This window comes from Abramis brama (assembly GCF_963993115.1).
Source record: "Abramis brama genome assembly, chromosome: 4".
In the NCBI taxonomy this organism is placed as follows: Eukaryota; Metazoa; Chordata; class Actinopteri; order Cypriniformes; family Leuciscidae; genus Abramis; species Abramis brama.
Window position 1 is genome coordinate 36,721,330 of NC_139966.1, and position 25,007 is coordinate 36,746,336.

At 37.0% G+C, this 25,007-nt stretch overlaps 1 protein-coding gene across 4 annotated transcripts in view; it reads right to left on the reverse strand.

Annotated features, from left to right (window-relative positions):
- The window catches only part of gramd4a (GRAM domain containing 4a), a 54,239-nt gene that overhangs the window by 18,013 nt on the left and 11,219 nt on the right, over positions 1-25,007 (reverse strand). For all 4 annotated transcript variants that reach the window (XM_084111322.1, XM_084111320.1, XM_084111323.1 and 1 more), the window contains 4 exons: positions 22,142-22,250; positions 3,141-3,261; positions 2,041-2,102; positions 24-159 (listed from right to left, as the gene is read on the reverse strand). In XM_084111322.1, coding sequence (XP_083967448.1) covers positions 24-159; positions 2,041-2,102; positions 3,141-3,261; positions 22,142-22,250 — 428 coding nt within the window. The remainder of the gene's footprint in view (positions 1-23; positions 160-2,040; positions 2,103-3,140; positions 3,262-22,141; positions 22,251-25,007) is intronic.

A 25,007-nucleotide genomic window follows, 5' to 3' on the forward strand; every position in this document is an offset into this window, starting at 1 on the left:
ACAGGTGATCTTTCTTCACTGACCTTTTAGCACTTAGTGGCTCCTCAGCCTCAACTGTGTTCTCCTCAGGCTGGAAGCGAAAATCCTCAATGTAAACCCCAAACCGATCATACAGCCAACTCTGCAGCCGCGAACACACCGTCTCCTTCTGCTGTTTGTCTACAGTGAGAGTTTAGAGATATACTTCATTCAGAAGCCATAAGCAAAACTCTATTAATCTGAATCCTGAGAGTCAGGGAGCTTGTGCTCTACATTCTCATTTCCTGCCTCAAACAAAAGGGGTCGATCTGGCCTAGTTGGTCTACAAAATTAGACAAGTGCCTAAAATAACTGGAGCAGATATTTCAGAATTACTAACCAAAACCAGGCGGGAAATCCAAAAAACGTTATACCAGATTAGAGCAACAACCCAACCAATTTAACCCTAATGACTGACAGACAAAAAGATTAATCAAATAGAGATCTAATAGAAATTACAGATTTTTGTGGCTATTATTTACAGAATTTTGTGTTTATATGTCTATGTGGTGTTTTTAATATGCTTTAAGACAAACCATGTGTAAATTCATGAGTCAACACCATTGCTGAGTATTTTCTCTTTATAACGGCAGTGAACCAAAGACGGTCTCAAAAACGCGGTTTGAAATCGGGGTGGAGTGGAGGCGGTTTACTAAATGAGGCAGTTGTGTAAAGTTACATTCAAGCTATTTTTTAAGCATGACAAATTTTTTTTCAAGGGATTTTTTTTTATATAGGTCATTTTGGTGATGAAAGAAAAAAAATTGAAAGCTGAGACTTTATTTCATACCAAAAGTAGCCTGCTCTGTCTTGTCTGTTGGCGCATTGTCAGTGTCCTCTTTTCTCCGCAATATATTTTTCACTGTGTGAGAACATGTGGAGTGAGAGCGGAATGGCTTGTCAGACGTAGCAACAGTAACTAAGAGGGGCGGGTCTTTGTGAAAGGTCAATTTCCAAATTATTTAAATCTTTGTGGACTCGGCCGGACTCGACTCGGACTCGGATGTTAAGGACTCGGACTCAAGTCCGACTCGACCCTCTTTGGACTCGGACTTGGACTCGATTGTTAAGGACTTGGACTCAACTCGGACTCGACAAAGGTGGACTCGGACCCAACACTAGTTTATATAGGTCATTTTGGTGATCAAAGATGAGTTTTAAGGGGTAAAATTATTGACTACAGGGGGACTTTAATAATTAGGATACTACATTTACCATATTATGTATGACAACAGATGTACACTAGTCATACATGACAAAAAAAAAACCCGCAGAAAGTGTAAACAAGATTTATTAGATTTAACAACTTTCATTTTATTTATTTTTTTAAACTAAAAATAAGAACAAAGAAGCAAACTACAAACAATAGGACAAAGATACAAATTATACAATTTCAATAAAACTATTTTTATATATACTTTTCAGCATTGAAAGAGAAAAATATTTAGCATTACATTTTCTTGTCCACCATGTTAATTCTTTTCACAGAGCGTTTTGCAGTGAATTCTGGGATTGCCTCATCTTCAAACGATACATATAATTCCGCCTTTAAATTTCTTCTTTAGAATTGATCTAAAAATGGTGAGGTGTAGACGTATTTTCATCCAAAATTGAATCATTTTGAGACTTTTAGGGGGAATTTACACAACACCGTTTTAAACTATAAACGACAACAGCGTTTTGGGGACCTGAAAATACAAACTTTTGAAAACGGGTTTCAAAGTGCAATGTTAAATTTTATAGTCTCCATGAAAACTACAAAAACATAATATTGGGAAAACAGTGACATCATGCGCATTACATGTTCAGTCTATAGGTGCATAGTTTCTTTACAAAGTGATATCGCCAACTACTGGCCTGGCATGAATAATACAGCGTTTTTAGACGTTTTCGCGGATCTATGTGAACTGAGATTTTTGTCGTTTCTACATGAAAAACTTTTAGTTTTTAAAACTTAAATTTTAAGTGCATTGTTCTTGTGTAAATATACGCTTATTGTCATAACATTGTGGGTTGTGTTACCTGTGCCATTAGCTGCAGGTGGCTGCTGTTTCCGTGGAAGCTGAGGTGGAGAATCTTCACACCTGGACCAGGAAACACAAACTACATTAACTTTCAGTTCATACAAAACTAGAGTAAAATAGAGTAAAATAAGTGTAAGCTGAGCTACTAAAACGGACTTAAATAAAATCTAATTAAAGCTAAATAGAAACATTAAAAATATTTTTTTATTTATTTATAAAAACACATAACAAAATGAAACTTAACCTAAAATTAAAATTCAAAATATACAAATAAATTAAAAATATGAATAAATACTATAATAGTATATACATTATTATAAGATGAAGGTCAATGACAAATGAAGGTCAGTGTACAAATGAAATAAAAATCAAATCAAATTAGAAAAATTAAGGATGCAATGTTTATATAAAACTTTGTATATTCTGATTATTTTGAGAATTGTACAGATAAGAAGCTATAACTCTATTAGGGTTTTAATATTTATAAAAGCAAACACATTTAATATTTATATATTATTTAAGTTTCAATTGTTTTGTGTTCAGCCATTTCCCCCAAAACATTTTGAGAACTTTAGTATAAGCTAAAATGATATAAAACGTTTGATTGTCAAAATCTCATCAACACATATTTGCAGGTCAATGATCAGAAACTTCTCTTTATCATACAGTAGCTCAGTACACTCCTGTGCAAGCCTAACGTGTCGCCAGTCAAATCTGAATCAATTACAAATTGAAATGACATCAGTGGAAAGAACACAATGTACTGACATATTGTTGTGCATGACTCTCTACGTATAGATATTGACTTCCCACTTTAGGGTCATGGGGGGTGAGATGTAGTGGCTATTTTTATAGCTCAGGTTCTGGCGAGGTCATCCCATAGAGTACAGGACCGGGTCATTGAACACTGTTAACACAAACTATAGAACTAATTCCAAATAAGAAGCAGTTTTCTATTCCCAATCCCTAGTACTTGCATAGAGCATCTGGGGCCTCAGGCTCCTGTGCTCCTCGTCCATTGTTTGAAACTTTATGTCAACTCATTTTATGTGACGAGTTACTTTGTGTTGGTGAGTTTTTTTTTTTTTTTTTTTTCACCTGGTCTTCAGCACATCGCTCATCTTCTGTTCCAGGTCAAGTCTTCTGCTGCGTTCTCTCTCCAGCTCCTGCTTTAGGGTCTCCACATTGGTTTCTTCTCGGAGCTTCCGCAATTCCTCCTCTGAAAAACAAAACAAAAAAAACAAGAACATACAAATTACCACACACTTCAATGACATTCTGTATGAAGACAAATATTATGATCTAGACCTGGATATGTAAGTGATAACAGGAAGTTTTATAAACATATCTAAATGTTTTCTGACATACATAAGTACCTAGATGTACCATGTAGATAGTTGAGTGATATTTATTTTCATTTTATTTTTAGTGATTTTTATTTATTTGGCACATGAATATGGTAATCACTCAGTGTAATCATATATCCCAGACAGCAACATAGTGTCGGCCCAGATCCGGCCCACATCTGGTACGTGTTGAATTCACATGTACCAGATGTGAGCCGGATCTGGGTCGACTCTATGTTGCTGTCTGGGATATCACCACCTAATGCCCAATGACCCAGACAGCAACATAGTGTCGGCCCAGATCTGGCTCACATCTGGTACATGTGGATTCAACACGTACCAGATGTGGGCCGGATCTGGGTCGACTCTATGTTGCTGTCTGGGAAGTGATGATGGATGTATTTATAATACCATACTATACTTTTCCATGGGGATTCACACAAAAAAAAGTTAATACAGTAAGAAAAAATAAGTTAATAATAGTTAATAATAGTAATTTTAAATGCTATAGTTAAGACATCTTCATTACGATACCTGTTAACTGTACAATCCCTTACAATATTTGCCCATTTACCATGGAAACCAATATGCTATACTGTACTTTGATGCCTCTTGTATCACTTCATCCTCTCTTTTTCTCATGTGAAGATAGAGTTCAAATAAATAATTAATTTACATTTATTTACTATGGTACTTAGTAAAGTAGCTTTGTAACAAGCAGGTTCATCTGCACTCATTCAGTCATTATTGCAAAATAAACCCCTTCTGGATTATCGAAGATGTTTCAGCTTCACATCAGGAACAATTTGAAAGTGTTTTCCTCAATAACTCTCCAGTCTTCTCAGTAGTCTAATGTACCGCTGTGAGCCTGCAGCTATGTACTCTACATGGTCTTTGTTCCCAGCTAAGCATTATAAATATTTAAGTGCTAATATGAGCTTCCCTCATACAGAGAGCCATAAAGGAGAGAATAAGATCTGAGCGCCCATCAGTGCTCTGTAAAACTCTAGTACCTGAACCCTGAGTTCAGAGAGATGACCATTAGTGGAAGTGCTTCTGTGTGACAGATGGTTTCAGAAGAGATGAACATCACTAAGCAGGCAGTCAATTAATCTATAGCGACGTTTCTATTCACAGCATTTAGATTTTCACAAGGCTGAACTGCCTAAATATAGATTCTAACTCAAATAAAAGGCCCAGTGATCCTAATTTAGGCCTAGCATCCAACCCTTTTTATTGGTGTTAGCTAAGGTAAGCACACAACGCATGAGTTGCTGTTGAACTCAGAAATAGAAGTTTAAACAAACTTAGTAATAAACTTGGTGTGTAATGTTTCTTCTGGTACATTATTCATTTTCTAAGCAGTTTTACTCATAGTTTTTGCACCGTTTTCAACAAAAAACAGAAAACTAACAACTACTCAGAACACTTTAGCAAACTGCATAGCAAGATGCAAATAGCTACTTTGAAACCCTTAGTACAGTAAGTGCATTGCAACTTGGTATCATCCACTTAGCAACATCTTAGCAACCACAATACCCTGGCAACCACTCATAACACCATAATAACCGCACAGCAGTGCGTCAACAACCATTCATAACATCTTAGCAACGCTAGCATCGAAACACTGAAAACCTCCTATAACACCTATAGCGAGAAAATCAAATTAATTCAAATTAATTTGTTCATGCCAAAAAGTTTTTTTTTTTAAGTAAATAAAGGGTTCTTCAAAGTGTTTTTAATCTATTGCTGATGGACAAATCACACAATGTACTGAGCCGTGGTGTGTCTCATCATCTGCAACCAACATCTTTAGATCTGTCTCCATTACTGACAGGCCACACAGAGAACAGACTGATTATGATGCTACAGCAATCAGTTCATCTCTAATTCTCATTGATCTTCATGAAAAAACAAAACAGTCTCTTCAGGCAGAAAATCATATATTTATTCATATACTAGGCCTACTTTATTATTACTCGAAGGCTGAATGTGTCTGTGATCAGTCTGTTAATATGAACTACGGAATATGTTGACTGAAATGCTGGAATTATATGTTAGAAAGACATGTTAGTCATTTCAAAACATACAATATAGAATAGCTGTACACATTTACACTCAGTAGCTTCAGAAGAGCATGATGACTAGTACAGTGTGTGTCTGGCTATTGTACAGGGTTTCCAAGTTTCGTGTAACAAAACCAGCCTAGTTGCTATTCAAAACCCGCCCAATCACGGCCAAAACTAGCCCAATTGAGATATTTTGAAGAATGTCGGTAACCAAACAGCTAATGGGCCGCAACCGCATTGACTTCCATAGTATGAAGAAAAAACAATACCATGGAAGTCAGTGGGGTACATCAACTGTTTGGTTACCCATATTCTTAAAAATATCATCTTTTGTGTTCAGCAAAAGAAAAAGATTCATACTGGTTTGGAAGATTTCAGATGCCCAACACCTGTGAAGAGACGGCGCCAACTCCCGCGAAGACTTCAGATGGCGTAAACACTGAATCAACATGCACCAATGCTACATTTTTCTAAATGTCATAATCACTTGTTAACAAACAAGTATTCATTACTTCAATGAGCTCATTGTTTTTGCCTTAAATTATTACATTGTTTAAATTAAAACCTTTTTCGTTAACTGTGATTGTACATTTTTAAAATACATATTACATAACTTAGACAGTTCCCTCTGATAACAGATCACTCTAAATTGTAACGTAGACTCATGCATTTTCTGTAAAGCTGCTTTGAAATGATGTGCATTGTGAAAAGCGCTATACAAATAAATGTGAATTGAATTGAATTGAATGCATGAGGGTGAGTAAATGATCAGGGGTGCACATAACATTTTTGGTCTTGTTCTCAGGGGAGAACCTGGGGTTGTTGCTTGGTCCTCACATTTTCAAATGCATTTTTTCCTTAACCCACCTCACGGGAGGAACAAATTAGAGGGATGCATGGATAATGTCATGTGACATGATTCACATGAACTTTAATTTCAACTGAAAATTAAGAGAAGAAGTGCAACAGAATGTCTGATCTTTAAAACCTTGTAACTTTCAAAATAACATAACTGTTTCAAGCTCTGGAAATTAAATGTGCAAATATCTGCTTTTCTAACTCTGAAAACCAAAGAAATGACAACTTTAAAGCGCTTACTAGAGTTACTATCTTAAAGCAAGCCTATCCAACACCACAGATTGCGCACCTGACCTATCTATCCCCAAATCTTAGGTACGCAAATGAGGGTTGCGGCAATTCATCTGGTACGCATTGTTTAATTGGGTAGCGCATGCGCACCTGCGCACCACTTATGTGCACCCCTGTAAATGATGACCGAATTTAAATTTGTGGGTGTACAATCCCTTTAAGGAATAGTGAGAGCAGACGAAGGAATCGTGAAATAGAGTACATTTTCTTAGCTGGTTGCAGTTAAATGCTCACAGAATAAATTTTAGCTTACAGTTTTCAGATGTTTCTTGAAAACTGTCAGGGATTAGTTTAAATTTTAATTAGTTTTAATTAATTAAAGGAAGGGTAGGTGTTTTGTTCCAGAAACATTTTTTTTTTTTTTTTTTTCTGGTTAAAAGTCTCTTCACATCCTAACAGCAATCACTAAGTTAAGTCTAAATATATTTATAATGTATATAAATCGTCTGTGGAAAGTGTAAAATGTTCGTCCAATCATTGCCTTCGGAACGATGTCCTACCTGACTGTCAATGGATGTATTTTCATACACATTTCATTTCAGCACATTTTATGCTGTGCAGAGTTAGACAGACGTCAGTCACAGAGCACCGCAAACAAACAGCAGCCACCTTTTACAGTTCCTCCTGAACCAAAACAAGAGCTTATGTTGCGTTCACGCCATGACTTCTATAATTTGGAAGAGATGGAAACCTGTGACATTATACTTGGTTCGTGACTCGAATTTATGCGTTTCAATGGCAACACTATCAACGGCGAAATGATCTGCAGCAGTCAGGTGGTACAGGTCAGTGCTCTTTAAGTTGTTTATGTTCCGTATTATTGTAATGTTATGTGCTTTTGAGACATGAAGTAGTTTAACGCCGTGTCTCATGACGCTTTTTTTTGCTCCCTGCTGTGTGTGTTCATGTGTTTTGGAGGAGGCGTGGCTTTGGAGATTCTCTGAAGAGAGGGTGGGATCTTATGCTTTCAATGCTAGCTCGCTATTACTAGCCTCTCTGAAAATCACCTAAACCCTAACTTTAACAAATCTCTACAGAACTGAATGAAACATTTAGCCTATGTTTCTATTTCTATTACAGCAATTCCATCTGCTTTTGTTCTTGTCAGGGACAATATCTTCAAGTAGAAGGATGCCACCTGAAAAACTTGCTTCATAAAATAATGTTTTCTTATAAAATAATACTTATCTTATAACAACAGCCTTTAACTTTGACTGTATTAACAATATAGAAAGGCTTCTATTGTTTTTGTTTTTTTTATAGTACCGGGTATGAATTAGCAAAAGATTCTTGTAAAAGAAATGATAAGCAATATGAAACCTATTAAAGTAAGAATGCTGGGAAGGTCATGAAATATATGCCACTCTGTCTCTGCCTCTTTTTCATTCCTTCTTCCTCTCCCAACACTCTCTCTCTTAGTAATAATAGCCCTTCACAATGTGCTTCACGATCTCTCTCTCAATGCCAGTAGATTCACAGCACCCCGCAGACAGACTGGAGACGCCATAAGGCACCAATAACATAAGTGGAGTGATCTACTATAGTGCTGATAGTCCTCCATCCTGCACAACAGAGCTATTTCAGAATAACCACACACACTAGACAGATAAATAGGGATACGAGTCATTATGTCTGATGTATGTTATGAGTATACGTTGCATTTTAGTCACATAATCTGGAGAGTGAACTTAACTTATGCTATTTTTACTATAGGTTAAAATTTGAAAGAATATAATGCTCAGTTCTGTGCTCAATTCAGTCCTTAAATGAAAAAAAGGACTGTGGCTGCACCATGGTAATGTAATGATATCAAGGTAATACCTAAATCAAGTTAGTTCACCCAAAAATAAAAATTCTGTCATTACATTCTCATGTCGTTCCAAACCCGTTGAACTTCCGTTCATCTTCGGAAAACAAAAGATCTTTTTTATGAAATCTGAGAGCTTTCTGTCCCTCCATAGACAAAACTACCACTTTGACACTTCATAAAAAAAGGTTCATAAAGAGATCATAAAACATTTCCGTATGAATTGAGCGGTTTAATAAAAAGCCTAAATTAAATCTGTTCATCATATAAAGCGATCAAGTCTCTTCAGAAAATTTGGACTAAACCGCTCAATTCATATGGATTAGTTTGACGAACACTTCATGAACTTTTTGAAGCGTCAAAGTGGCAGTTTTGTAGCGGTGTATGGAGGGACAGAAAGCTCTCAGATTTTATTGAAAACTTAATTTGTGTTCTGAAGGTGAATGAAAGTCTTACGGGTTTGGAAAGACATGAGGGTGAGTCATTAATGACAGAATTTCCATTCTTAGGTGAACTATTCCTTTAAAGGGTTAGTTAACACGAAAAGTCAGCATTTACTCACCCTCATATTGTACCAAGATTTTCATTCATCTTCAGAACACAAATGAAGACATTTTTTAAAACCTAAGAGATTTCTGGTTTCAAGCTACTAAAGGTCAGCTTTCATGTGATCAGGCACACATATTAAGCTATGTTGAAGTGAAGATATTTTGTGAATAAAGACTTAATTTTTGTTTTCACACACAAAGCAATCACATTGCTTCATAAAATTTGGATTAAACCACTGGAGTCACGACAAACAACAAAAATAAAAGGCATCATTTTATTATGCCTTTTATTATGCCTATATGACCTTAAAAGTTTTGATTACCTAGACTTTCAGGTTCCTCAAGTTCCTAAGCTTTTCCAGGTCAGTACGTCTACCTTGGTTTGTTTCGCCAAGTCTTCGTCCCCTTGGAATTATAAGGTTCTATCTGACATTTTTGTCAAAATTTTGTTATTCACATATTCTTATTCTGTGACCACTTCTTTATATTATGTGATGTTGTTTTTTAAGTTGTGTACATTTTGGAACTTTTTATTTAGAAAATAAAAAGGTTCTTTCTACACAGTCGAATGGAATGCAAAAACTTTAAAGCTCAATATCTCAAAACTGCTCAGAACGCAGATAGAACCTGATAATTAGTGTAAATGCACATAAAAAATAATAAAAAATTAGGGTCCAAATTTCACTTTTAACTATTACCTACGACTTTTGCCTCAATAAACTCCCAATTACTACTTATTAATAGTTAGTAAGGTAGTTGTTAAATGTAGGTATTGGGTAGGGTTAAGGGATGTAGAATATGGTCATGCAGAATAAGGCATTAATATGTGCTTTATAAGTACTAATAAACAGCCAATATAGTAATATGCATGTTAATAAGCAACTAGTTAATAGTGAGAATTAGACCCTAAACTAAAGTGTTTCCAAAATAGGATATAGTCATCAAATCAGAATTGGGCATCAAGTGGCCTTGATATCTCTTATCAGTCTGGATGCAAAGCACGTAAATGGCATCATATATAGCCCTTCTAAGGCTAGTTTAGATCAATTAGAAAATGTCTCTCATCCATAGCAATTTACTAAAATTAAAATATAATTGTATATAATGTATTTACAAAAAAAACAAAAAAAAACAACTATATTTACCCAAAATAAAGGAATGTAATATATTGCTGACGCATACCTTAATATCCAAGTTAGAACACCGTGATAAATTAGCACACATACAAACAAGCTGATTTCATCTCCACCTATCACACCATATAAAAGATTCAGGAGCTCTCAGAGCTGTTACACACACTCACACCAGACTAGCCGTGTAAGGCTGAGAGGTCTATCCATCCTCATCCATAATTCCCTAAATAAAACCTTGTTGACTTCCTCTGCTAATGCTTTCACACTGGAACATTATGATTGTTGCTAGTACAACACAGTCACACCACAGATTTCTTTGAGAGCTCCACCTTGAGAGCACCAATTATACAAAGACTTTTAAAAAAAACTCAGGCCAGCCCGTTTATATTGCAGTTCCGGATCCTGACATATGCGATACAGGATTGCACCAACTCTCAGTTCTGCTTGCCACTTTAATTGAATTTATTTTATTTTCATTTTTTATGGATAACTTTTATGGAAACTCCATGAGCTATTATTTTTTCCTCCCAGCAGCCAACCGCCACATCGCACTTCTGCTGCTGTCTGTGCAAACCAAACATAGCGGCTGATAGATGTTATATTAATAACACTGTAATGCAAATCCCAAAACAAATGCAAATAAAGGGCCCCGAGTAATTTTAGTTTCTAAAGAACACAAGGCTCTTTGGTTTCATGACCAACGAATCACTCTTTATAATGATTATGAAAGTGATTTCTTAGAAAGGAAAAGATTGTTGTAAACATGTAAAGACATGTCATCAACTAATCAAATTTATGATTTCATTATAGTTAGGCAAGGAATAAACAACCGAGGGCATGCCATCGGAGCTGTGTAAATTTCGTTGACGAATAATTTGTCATTATTTTCCTCAACGGCATTTTTTCACAGACGAAAACGAGACGATAACTGAATAAAAACAAGTTTTGAATGACAAAATCTATTGACATTTTCGTCAACGAATAAAAAAAACTAGACGAAAATGTTAGGGAGTCCAGTCAGAACTGATGTCCTGTGTGTGTGGTAGATGCGCACATATGAATTGTAATGTGCTGATCTACCCGGTGGGACATGAGTTGGCATGCACTTGATGAATGTCTCATAAAACTTTCAAAAATGTAAATGTCTGGGAGAAAGAGAAGAGCAGACATATGGATAGACCTGAATAAGCGTGACCACGTGAAAGAGAACTAAAACAATTCAGATGACTAAAAAATTACTAAAACTAAATCGCATTTTAGTCAAAAGACTATGAATAAAACTAAATCGAAATTTGCTGTCAAAATTAACACTGCATCGTTGACTAACTTTGATAAAGTTTGCATCACTCATTGTTATTTTCCTGTTTATTACTGTGAAGCTGCTTTGAAACAATCTGTATTGTGTAAAGCGCCATAGAAATAAAGGTGACTAGACTTGACTTGACTAACCAGTTGAAGATTCTTTGAAATCGGATTTATGATTTTATAGACAACATCAGTGGCCTAAAGTTGAAGAACTGTGTGCTGACCAACCTCAAACACAACCTAAAGCAAAGGTCACAAGCGGTCACTTGTGGGTTGCTGATCTTAGGAAGCTTACAAGTGCTCTTACTAAGCATGGCAGCGATTCATGTAAACCTATTAAGAGCACAGCAGAGATGAATGACCATATAGCCTGGAGAAATACTAACACCGCTAACAAAACTAACAAACAGCTCCCTGTTAGCTGAGAACAAACATTCTTGTCAGTTTCTCTCTCATTTGTTCTCTGCTTGTGTAATTAGCATTGACCAGTGGCCTGGTTTGATGTTCTGGTAATGCTGACACTCTGCATTGCATCATGGTACTATAGCTTTGGGCATGACATGTTTTACTGTTGTCACAACACTCCATCAAACTCTCAGCCAGTGCATTATGTGTGGATGCCACTAGACAAGTATATCAATTATCGTAAATACCACACCTTTAAAAGAATGTAGAATTAGTAATACAGATCTGAGACCCTAAAGAAATAGAACACCCAAAAGTGAGAATGCGGCCATCACTTACTCACCATTACAAACATCTTTGACTTATTTCTTCTGTAGAGTACAAAAGGAACAAAGTATTTGTATTGCTGCTCTTTTTATTCAATTACAATAGCTTTTCAATGATTGAATTCCATGTACTATAAAGTAAAGTGACTTGGTTAACTGCTCACTAGAAAGGAAGATTACCAGTGAAAAACATATTACATTTCAGTCTGTTTCTCATATGGATTTAAAAGACATCTGTGTGCTTATATTATGCTTTTGAGTCATTGTTTAAGATTAACACTTCTTTGTAATTGAAAAAAAAGAAAGAAAAAAAAGAAAAGAAGAGTGACCAGAATTTCTCCTTAGACACAAGGGTCAATTATGACTAACTGAGTGGACCACTTACTGAGGCTAAGGTTGCCTTTGAGGTCATCTGTGACTCCATCGCAGAAGAAATCCATATCTGAGAAATAGGCCCCCATCTTTGCTTGATGCATCAAAAAGTCACGCAATGGCTCTAATGTTCAAGCATAGTTGCCTTCAGTCATCAAGGCCCCAGTGATTTTTTTTACTCCACAAACAAAAAGAAATGTCCTTAAAATTCATCTTTGCCTCTTGGTGCACCAAATACCTGTGGTCAGTTTTGCCTGTTGTGAACTCTTCCAAATGGTAGGAAATGTAGAATCTAGAAGCTAGCATCCAATAGATTATATATGTCCTTTACTACAACCCTCAAAACAACAATTATAACATGCAGCTTAGCGGACTGGATCTAAACCCTGCCGTTGAATTAAGCACCTAGAGGAAAACTACTGTTCCCTACTGATTGAGGTGAAACAAAAGCTCTATTCATCAGAGAAAACCATTGGCCCGTACTGTTCACATTCTGTAAGGTCTTTTCCACAACAGTGAGCCATGTACTAAGACGAAGACAATACAGTGATGTTACCCAACTCAACATGGTTTGGTCCAGACGCTTCCATGACTTCATGTGGTTTAGTGTTGTCAATGACCAGACTGTAGTTTAAAAAGGATCCATTTGAATTTTTTCCATTCATAATTTGCATGCTCAAAGCCTTTGGTGTATCTTTATTTAAATCAGCCACTACTTGTGACACCTATTCATTACTCTAACAGAATTACACCATTAGGAACGAGGGTTAAAGTTCCTCTAAACATTTTTGAAAAGATCTATTCCTTGCATCAATAGCATCAGTTAAACTTTGATATTGTTTTATATAATGCCAATGGGGACCATTATCCTTTGTTTTGATTTCAAATGTCATGGTACATGACATTTCAAATATGTATTTTCAAGAGCAAGCAGATACTGTCTTTAAAGACAAATACAGAGGGCAAAATCATCTGCTATTCCATTCCAACATCCTGTTTCTAAGAAACTTCTTGAGATGCAGCTCATCTGTCTGTGGGTACACAGGTCAGAACACCATATCAGTCACAATGTCAATCATCATTTTCTACTTTGATATCATCAAAAGTGCTCAGATAGCATAGGATGACCATTACTTTCTTTGCAATCCATTATTTTATTAAGCAGGGCTCAAATCTTGTGGTCTTGGTTTAGAGACCTATGAAGACCACATAAACATAGCCTTGGTTTGACACTCATTACTGGTCATGGTCTGAGTCTCATTTTTCACTTTTTTTGGTCCAGATCTGAGTCATGACTTATCTCAGAACACAGTCTATTTCCGCTGTACAGAAGGTGATGATTACCTCAACCACAGGTCAGCAGGCATCTTCAGCCATAAAGAGAATTTGCAATAATTTCATAAAAGCTCAGAAAGACAGCTGAGCCACCATACGAAATATCTCTGTGTTTGAAATAAATGCTGCAACAAAAATCAGCATTTTCTCTGTTTCAGGTGATTGAAATGGTTCTTGATCAACAGGTCTTGACTCACCTATCTCAGGTCTTTTTCTTTTCTAGGGGTCAGGTCTTGGTCTGGCTCTTAGAGTGTCTGGTATTAGTCTGGGTATCGTTGACGCAACGCATCACGCCACAACGGCTAGAAGCTGTCAACACTGGACGTGACAAAGCGAACATTGCAAATCCATTTGTCCTTCCTATGAGAAGTATCGCGAGTGCTTGGGGTACATCATAAATAGAATGAGGCATCAGTTTACTGTCGGGGATTTATCGTTTCCCATCACGTCGCGAGGCATCCAGTGTAGACAACGTAAAATGGATTCTATTGTCATTTGTCATGCCGCAGCAACGCTGCGCTCACGTCCGGAGTAGACACAGTGTTAGGCGGTCTGTTATGTGTTTGGATCTGAGTCTTAGAGGGAGGGGCTGTTATTAGTGTGGGCTCTTATTGGTCTGAATCTTAGGGGGTCTGTTATTGATTTAGGTCTGGGTATTATAATGTGTGGTATACTGGTGTTGGTAAGGGCCTTAGGTGGTGGTCTAGAATTGTTCTGGGGTTTTGGGGCCTGATATTGATTTGAGTCTTTGGGAGTCTGTAACTGGTCTAAGTCTTAAAGGATCTGGTATTGGTTTGGGTCTTAGGGAATCTGTTATTAGTCTAGGTATTTAGGAAGTTTGGTTTTGTTTTGAGTCTTTGGTTGTCTGGAATTGGTCTTACGGCGCTGATCCACTTTTGCGACACGACTGTCGCGTGGTGTAGCGACGCCTCCCCACACTGGTACGTTGATGGGCGTTTACTGCTATGGGCGTGGTTTTGACCGAGCGGGAAATGTAGCGTATTAGAACAGAGGACCTGCGAGAGACTTCCCCCCGTCTCCATATGCTCTACTTCTACTGGATAGTCGCGTCGCGTTCAACGGAATTCATTTGCATAAAGATGGGCATCGGCCAGCTTTTTGACGCGCAGCATTTTTTCAAATGAAGCGCCGCCTTCCCGGAATACTTTGCGGGCGCGTCAAAGTCGCTTGACGTCACCCATAGGAATATAGTGGAGAGCGGCGCGACAGAAGTGTCGCACGGACAAGTGGATCAGCGCCGTTAGTCTTAGGTATTTTAGAGACGCTCTGGGCCTTAAGAGGTCTAGTATTGTTTTGTTCCTTAGGATGTCTGGTATTAATCTTAGTCTTTTGGGAGTTTGGCTGGTTTTAAGTCTGTGATTGCCTGGAATTGGTCTTAGTCTTTGGTATTAGAGTGGCTCTATGCCTTAAGGGGTCTGGTATTATTTTGGGCCTTTGGGTGGCTGGTATTAGTCTTGGTCTTTTGGGAGTTTGGTACTGTTCTAGGTCTTAGGGGGTCTGGCAATTGAAGACTTTGCTATATTACTATATCCATTATTATGGTTGAACAGAACATTAGAATAAAGTAAAATTTCTAATGTCAGAGCTACTAATGTATATGCCTGAATGGACTATTCTGCTGTCATCACCAGTATTTAATTATTCATGGTGAGATCTCTGAGACACTGTTCTTGGTTTTGAGAGCCCAGGGTTGAGACATGGTTGGCGTATTGTTGTACTGTGATGTCAGCTGCCTTTCACAGCAGTGAACTTCTCGTTCCTCTGAGAGAAAACATAAGCTTTCTCTCTCTGCATCAGCGGCAGGCTTTCAGTGCAACAATAAACCCCTAAGTGAATGCCGCGGTCGCATGGTAACCTGCCTGAAAGAAATAGAAAGTGGAGGAGATGGTGTGGGTGTAGTACATAAGAGACAGTCTCTCAGAGTTTGGGAGAAAGAAAATTAGAGGAGTACTGAGGGAAATGACATTGGCATGTCGTTTCCGTAAATAGCAGAAAACCCCAGCAGGTTTAGGCCATTTGAGCCACCAGGCTTCTGCCGGCATTTATCACCACAATGTACATCTGTGGGGGGCAAACTACCAAGACTACTGAGTTTTTAGAGGTATAATGTAAGTCATTTTCATGTATTATTCTCTTTTAACATCCTTGTTTTCTCTTTCTGCTGTTCCATTCTCTTTTGTCTATCAATCCTCTGTAAAAGAGCTCTGGATCAATGTTGGCCCCACTCACTGGCCTAATTCTGTCCCGCTCTTCAGATGATATTTTACAGGTTGTCACAGTTCCTGCCAGCGGCACCACTGTCATACTAATTATGAGTCAAGGCCACAGTGAGGGGACATTTCTGACAAGCAACCAATGATTCTTCATCACTTTGGAGTTTGTAAAGAGAAAATAAAATTTTTACATGTCTATAGAAATGTGAGAGGTGCTTGCCCCTATAAAACAAGCTTGCTAGGTTGTCTGGTATATTGTTATATGGTGTTGCTATGTGGTTGGTGAAATGTGAAAGACGTTCTGAAATGTTGCTTGTGAATTGTTATGTTGTTACTAGGGGGTTCTGAGTGGTTGATATATACTAAACTTTATATTCTAAAACCTACAAATTACTCTGGTCTCTTCTTCAATTTTGTTCGTTTTACTGATCATAAGGCTAACCGCTTAAAGCAATCTTTACTGATATTTGGTTGATCTTATACTACTGTACTGTAAATCAAGGGCCTTAAATTACACATTAAGTGGTTTATGGCCTGTTCAATTTTCTTTCCGGAAACCTTAATGTCTACTGGGTTTTTTTTTCTGTAGGGAGGAAAAGGAAACAGAGACATAAAACATGGGTTATAAATAACAGTAAAAGAGAATAGCTAATTTCAGAGCAGTCTGGTGTTAAGCAGCGCAATTGAGATTAAATAATGCAAGAAAAGGAATCCTCAGCTGTGATGTGTCTTCACAAGGAATTGTTGTGTAACATTCCTTCCCACACATATGTTATGAATATTACATTGGTATTTTTCAAAGGCCTCAGATAAATAATGATTGGATTTTCTTTGTGTCCCAGAGAATTAGCTTATATGCATTGCTTAAATGGAGTCAATATACTGAAAGATGTCTGATTTATATGGTTGAATCAGCATTTTCATGTGTGGGTTTTGTGTGTGCTGCCAGAGAGAAGGCAATGAACTTCTCATCTCTTAATCTCATGACTTAACCCTAACAGACATAGAACTGTGACACTGCAACAAACACACATATGCTGCCATGACTCAATCATGTCTATAAATCACATCATAAAACTTCAACATACAGTGGGGTTCAAAAATCTGATACCACATTGAATGTAAGATTTAAAATGTAATCTAAATCTATTTGTAGGTCTCTAATCAAAATGGTAAGACATATTAAAGGTGTTAAATGTAACTTTTCCACTCTACTAAAGCATAAAAATACCATAATTTGTTTGCATATATTGAGGAAACATGCTAAGTCCACATAATCGTTTCTCTGAAAAAACACTTCTACAGCCAGTTATTTTCTTTGAAATGTGCATTTCCAGGCTGGACTGTTTATTTTTGTTTTGATCTGTGATACTGCACGTTGCCAATTTTGCCATTTTCATTTTCAATTCCGCTCGTTCCTGTTGCGTGTGCTCAAACTGGCAACCCGTGTGAGCATCGAGTCTGAGGAGCAGGTGGCGGGAGAAACGATATTTTGAATTTGCCAGTTGCCAAAATGGGGGGTGTGGGAGAAGGGGTTGAACAAATCTGAAGTCCAAATCTGAAAAACAATACTGGAGACAAGAATGTAACATGGAGTGCCTGTGATGTCAGCACAACTGCTCTGTGATGACTGGTAACGCAGTGTTAAATGGGTCAGAGCCTTAAGACGGGAACACACGGGATAAACATACACACACACATGCTTAAAATAGACTCTCTTATGTGAAAATTGATGTCAGCAGAGGGTAAAACCCAGCGTCTGTTCCACACACTCCCATCAACAATATCTGTAGTTTAACTGATAGATCATGGCACGGTCAACAAAAAGAATATAGGTTCAACTCCTAGTGGTGTTGGCTTGTCCTCAATGTAAAATATATGTGCTTTGTTGAATGAACCGAAACACAGGATGAAATGAAAACCTTGATTTTCTTGTCCATGAAACAATTAAGTTAATCTTATAAAGAATTTCCAAATAAAAAATAAAAAAGTAGAAGGTGATTTACACTGTCAAGCTACAAAAATGAGAGAAAAGCACAAAAAAGGCATCCAGCCCATATGACTCATCTACTATATTTCAAGAAGCGATAGCTTTGTGTGAAGAATAAGTAAATAAAGTTGTCATGCACAGAAAATCTTGAACTCTGCAGCTCTTATTCAGCTCACAAATCTTATTCATTCACTTGCGTTCAATGAAAAATTGTAAGCTTTAGACACCTACGTCAAAAGACTTATAGAAGATGTACACTTTGATTATATCATATAAATCTTTAGCTCAAATCATAAAAACACTGATCTGGTCCAGCTAATGTCATGTGTGTTCAACAGTAAACAAATTTGCTCTTTGAAATATACAACAGGACTCATAACACTTGCCTCTATCAAAACAGCGAATGGCTGTTTTAGCTAAAAGGCAGGGCTATAACATTGTAATTTCTAGCACTGTAATTATCTCCTATTCACATATACGCATGATACTGGATGCATATTCGCACACCAGAGCGCACAGATATGGCTAAAACTCTGTGTTTCCTGAGTAAAAATCCTCAGTTCTGATGCTCTAGCAGCTTCACTCCTTAATCCCTTTCCTACTTCATATTTTATTATCTCTCTCCCCATTCATTTTCCTCTAGCTTACTAATGTGTGCTGTCTCACTCCCTCTCATGTGTGGGTTCTCCTGTATGTGCAGACAGCGGCACGCTTTGGGTTATACAACAGTAGATTGTGATTGTGTCATTCACTAATGACCTTCAGTTGCTTTTTCCTATGTCATTCTCAAATGAGAAACTGAGCCAATGTTTGTGTCCACACACACACACACACAATTATATTGTCTATACCCCTAACCCTTACAGAAACATTTGCATTTAAAGTGCCCCTATTTTAAATGTTGCTAATTTTGTTTGGGATGTCTCCTACAACAGTCATCAAAGGTCAAAAAACACAGAGCTGTAGAGCTGTAGTTCACTGACAAGCTGAGCGATATGGCTCAGCTTGTCAGTGAACTACAGCTCTGTGTAGTAAATGCCGCTCCATCTGTAAGCAGGTGATGGCGATTTACTACTAATCAAGGAACCGGCTTCACTGACGAGATGCGCATAACAATGTCATGCGATATATCGGCCAGCCCTATTACAAACTCCATGAAAGCTACTAGAATTTATTTATTTTTTTACCCAAAGCAAGTTATAGGATATTCAAGGTATACATTTTGGGAGTATATGTGTTCCACTAAGGCTTTCAAGCTTCAAAAAGGACATAAAAGCATAATACAAGTACCATGAAATAATCCATACAAGTTATGCACAATAGTTATTATTCACTGAAGATTTCAAGATCAGTCTAAGCTCTCTTTGGCCATTCATGAAAGAAGCAATGTCCTGTTTGTGAATTAATCAAGTAATGTTTTCTGTGAATTGGTTGATCCAGTTGATTTGTTCACATCAAAAATAATCGGTTCTCAGAATCAACTTGATTTGATTTTGTTTCAAAGATCAGTTTGCAAAGCAGTTAGATGAGAGGATTATCAGTGAATAGCATTTGAAATTTCAGTTTGTTGTATGGGTGACTTTTATATTTTATGCTGATTTAACATCTTTTTTTTCTCTCTAGTTCTTATTCACTGTCTTCAGTTTTTCTCAAACATGTTTAGAGCAACATGACAATCTAATTTGTCAGCTTAACTATCCCTTTAATAAAAACATTATTTAGTTCAGATACAAAGCAGTTTTTCTCATGGGAACTGCAGCGAGAACATTTTGTCCACATTATGTAGGTGTTTTCATTTTACTATCATAGTGCGGACATTCTGTTATATAAAAAGATGGCAAACTTTGACCAACAACATTCACACAAAAGTACCAAAAAGCTTTCTATCTCACACACATCCACACACTCAAGGATGATCAATAGCTAATCAGTCCACAATTACGTAACAATTGTAATTTGTTCACACCAATGCATGTGGCACAACTTCTTAGTTTGGTGAGAACAAGACTTAAGCCATGTGTTAAACTGACCAAAAAACAGTGTCCTTCTCATTAAACCAACCACATAAACACAATCCCACTGTCAAGATACAGAGGATACAATTATCTGTTCATGTCACAACAATAAACAATAAACGGTAAAAATCGTTCTGGGGGTAAAAACCCATGGTAACAATGTAGAAGTAGCCCAATTTCCAAATTCAGTATTCAAAATTGTATGTATTTTTGTCACTTTCTGTGACATTTTTTGCCAAAAGACCCTTAGAAGTATTTTTTTTTATAAAAAATAATGCTCACACAGTAAAGGCTTTATAAATCATACAAATTAAAATTTCAGCGAAACTATGCTACAGTGCTCACTCACATTAGTGCATGTTAATGATGGATCAAAACCAAAATTTTGGCTTTGGGATGTAGCCTCTGGCAAGGGTGACCACCATGTAATTGCTCGGTTGCAGGACAGTAGAGGTGATTTTGCAGGACAATGCACTGGACAATGTTTGTGATAGATACATTTACTGCTATTATGCTATGTAAGTATTGATTTACATTAAAGCCTATTTGCCATCACGTGTGATAACTTTTTAAATTGTCAATAAGCTTTGTTAGTTGTGACCAGCTCTGTGACTCGCACCCAATTTGCCCAGGTTTGAGTAATGTAATTTACTCTATGGGACCTATTCAGTCTGCTAAATATGATCAAATGAATAACAGGCTAGAAGATAAAAATCACATTTAAACTAAAGTAAATTTCCTTAAGTAGCGACTAGTTTATTTTCCTCTATGAGACTATGCAAACCGGATTCAACTGGCTGTATTTCGCACTGGAGGAACCTTTTCATAGTTCCTAGAACTATTGGCGAAAGTACCCGGATTTTGGCGTGTTCCACCGCAGGAACTAGGAATGATTTTAGTTCTAGGAACTCCTTTTGGAGGAACTAATTTAGCTCCTACTTCAGAGTAGGGTCTAAACCAGCACTATAGGAACTACCAGTGACATTAGTGTTCGCTTATTGGCCGAACGCACGTGAAACACCAGCACCGCCATTTAAAAAAAAGCTGTGTAAACACACAGATTATAGCCTATATATTTACTCCACAAACTAACGCTAAGAACATGGAAAACAGTGATAGATGAGCCTCTCAACCTTTATGCTGAGGAGGAAATTCAACGCAACTTTGAGGGGACCAAGAGAAACATGATTATGTATTTCTGCTCAGCTAGCAACACTGGACATTAACCACACGGCATACGCTAATACCTTTTCATAAACTGTCTACTTTCTATGTATAACAGTTCTATCTAATAACGTATTAGACAGGACTGTTAGACAGATCATAAACTAATGAACACAAAGAATGTGAGCACTATATGCTCAGGCTCTGGTGTTCTCAGCGCCGTCAAAATAAAAGTCACAACAAGTGCGGCTTACTGTACGTCACTTCAGAGTTCCTACTGGCGGGCGAACGTAACTCGGAATACGTTCCTAGGGGAACCATTAGTTCTCGGGGAACCACCCTGGTGGCTAGTTCCTAAAACTAAGTTCCTTGAACTACTCAGTGCGAAAGCCCCTCATGTCATCAGCGGAAAAATCCCACTCTACGAATGCATTGGTTGGCTATTTTCCCGCTCTAGCTACAACATGACAGCTATACAAATGGATCTTTTAAATGGCAATCGCATTTTTTAGTATTATATTTGTTATTGTATTTTTTATAGTGATTGTAATTTCAGGGAAGGAAAAAAATAATACAGACACTTAAATGCAGGACACTGCTTACGTCTTGCAGCACGCGGGACAAAGCTCCAAATTTCGGGACTGCATTTTGGTCACCCTACTTCCAGCATCTCATATCTCATATGCAGCTGAATAGCATCACACTGTCATTTGGGTCAGATACTGAAATATTTTGTAAATTACAAAGTAGTATACAATGCATGCCGAACATAATCTTATATTGCATAACCTGAGGTATGAATGAAACACCATGCACATACTGTACATATAGGGCAATCCCAACTTTTTGTTTTGCTTTTCATACATAGAATACAAGGAGACATTCTTCTTCAAGTACTCACGTAGGAAGTGTTTCTCCAGTAAGGCAATTTCCAAATGACCCTTGACCTCATTGAGACGTTCTGATTCGCTCCTCAGGTCTTGCATGACAGACAAAGTCCCCAAACCAGCCTAGAAAGAAACAGAGAGTGTCACTGACAGACATGGATGTGATACATCCCACACACACACAAAAAGCTAGTCTCTCCGAGTGGTGACTTACAGAATACTAGTCCTCTATATGGTGTCTTCTTCCTGTTTTAGTTAGATAAGCCTCAAACTGAAGGCTGGTCTCAATGACAAATGTGGACTGTACAATTCTGACTCACTGATAGCACAACATGAACCTGCTTCTGACTCCATTCCGCCCTACACACACAAACACACACACAGGCCGAAGGAACGCTAGATCTGCAGAAAGACGAACCGCAGTGAGTGAGAGAGAGAGAGAGGCAGAGAAAGTAGGTGAGTGAGAGATTAGGAGAGAGGGCGGCACTGCAGATACACAGCAGAAAAGCAGAGGTGTCTCTTTAAGAGGCCAATGCGACTGACAGAGCAGGGATGCTATCTTCACTGACACACACAAGATCAGTCGTTTGGGAAGAGAAAGGGAGAGCGAAATTAAGAGGATGAAAGAGACCTCGGGAAATCATTCTCATTAGTTTGCACAAAGAAACGTTCAAGCAAAAAGGTAGCCAAGAATGGATTTTGTGATGGGCACTTAGTTCTAGGCTACAGGTTTTGATGCAAGCAAATTCTGACAGCTGACTGGCTGATGGCATCACAAAAATGCTATTTGCTAGTGACTATCCTTAAAGGTAGGGTAGGCAACAAGGTGGCTAGCAATAGCAAGCTAGCTTTGAAAGCATAAGATGTTCATGAAACACGATACTACTCGAAGGTATGAAAAAACACATATGTTGACAGGCAGGTAGGACATTGTAGGACATTTGACAAACATGGTCCTGAGACTTCCACACAAGATACATGTACATGTTTTAATATTTAGACCACTTCTATTATTGATTGCTATCAGGATGCAAAGAGAGTTTCAACCAGTATAACAAAAAGTGTTTATAAAACAAATTGCCTACCCTACCTTTAACAGCGATGTTAAAAAGAGAGAGAAAAAATGTACACTTTTTTTTTTTTTTTTTTTACGTTGCAAAGCCACACCCAGCGTTTTTGATCATTTTCCCCAAAATTGCATGGCCCCCAAACTATTTGTTGGTATGAATATCTAAGCTTGCAATATATATATATGTATATTGCAAGAACAGATATATATGGAATGAAAGTCTGAATATATATAGAATGAAAGTCTGAAGTCTGAATATATATAGAATGAAAGTCTGAATATATATAGAATGAAAATCTGAATATATAGAATGAAAGTCTGAATATATAGAATGAAAGTCTGAATATATATAGAATGAATGTCTGAATATATAAAATGAAAGTCTGACTATATATAGAATGAATGTCTGAATATATAGAATGAAAGTCTGAATATATATATAGAATGAAAGTCTGAATATATATATATATATATATATATAGAATGAATGTCTGAATATATAAAATGAAAGTCTGAATATATAAAACGAATGTCTGAATATATGGAATGAAAGTCTGAATATATATATAGAATGAAAGTCTGAATATATATAGAATGAAAGTCTGAATATATATAGAATGAAAGTCTGAATATATAAAACGAATGTCTGAATATATGGAATGAAAATCTGATGTTATCAGCATCATCTTGTGTTATTCATCTACTATTTTTTATACACATTTTGAACAATGAGCGAGTCCGCACGAAATTTAGTAGCAGCAATTTTAAGTAACGATCATCTAATTAACACCCTGGCGAATGCGTGTACGGGCCAAAATACTGGCAACCGTACTCAACATCGTTCTACTGATGAAGAAATGAATTCGCTATTTCATCGCGGAAGAGCGAATGCGGTGAATTCATAAGATTCATAAATTCCTTCGAGAATGATGCATAATGTTCTTTCAGCAACATTTTGTTGAACATGACTGCCCATAAGCGCTAAGAATGTTGCAAGAATGGAAATATGATCCTCGAGATGACGTGATGTAGATTCCAAATTGTTTATGTTGTTTGGAGTATGACCAACTGTTGCAAAAAAGTCTTGTAGCTCACCAAAGTATTGGAAAATTTCAGGGAATGACATTTTTAAATGAATCACAATTCAAAAGGCTAAAACAAGCTACACATTATTCAGTGAGAATTGTCAAATGTACACTTTCTTTTCACATATTCACACTTTCACATACATGTAGCATATGTATATATATATATATATATATATATATATATATATATATATATATATATATATATATATGCTTTTTTTAATTCTAGCTTTATGCATTCTTTTTTTTATCAACACTTGAATATGAGCAAGTTTCATAAAAAAAAGGCAACATTTTGAGCAAAAAGCTGAGAAAATCATGTTTTTGTCAAAGACTACATCCAGATCTGATTCAGAACGATGATCAAAACATAGATAGAGTAGATCGAGTCCATCAACACCCCTAATGCTTCACAGTCCTAACCACTTCCTGGGTCAACATTTCATTCAGTAACATTGGGCAGTTTTGATTTAAATGCTGTTTTATATTGATAATCGCGTTATTTTATATATGCATATGATTACATATGTTATCGCTTGTTTCTGCATCTTCTTCGCATGCGTTTTGATCAGGAGATTCAATACTCTTTCAGAAGATGTGTCATCATAGCGTCCCCTACCACATAACAGTGAAAACATGGAAAGCCGGAAATTTCCGCCAATGGCGGGGAAAGAGTTAAAAGCCCTCCAAACAACTTAGCAAAACATCTACTATGTTTCATCA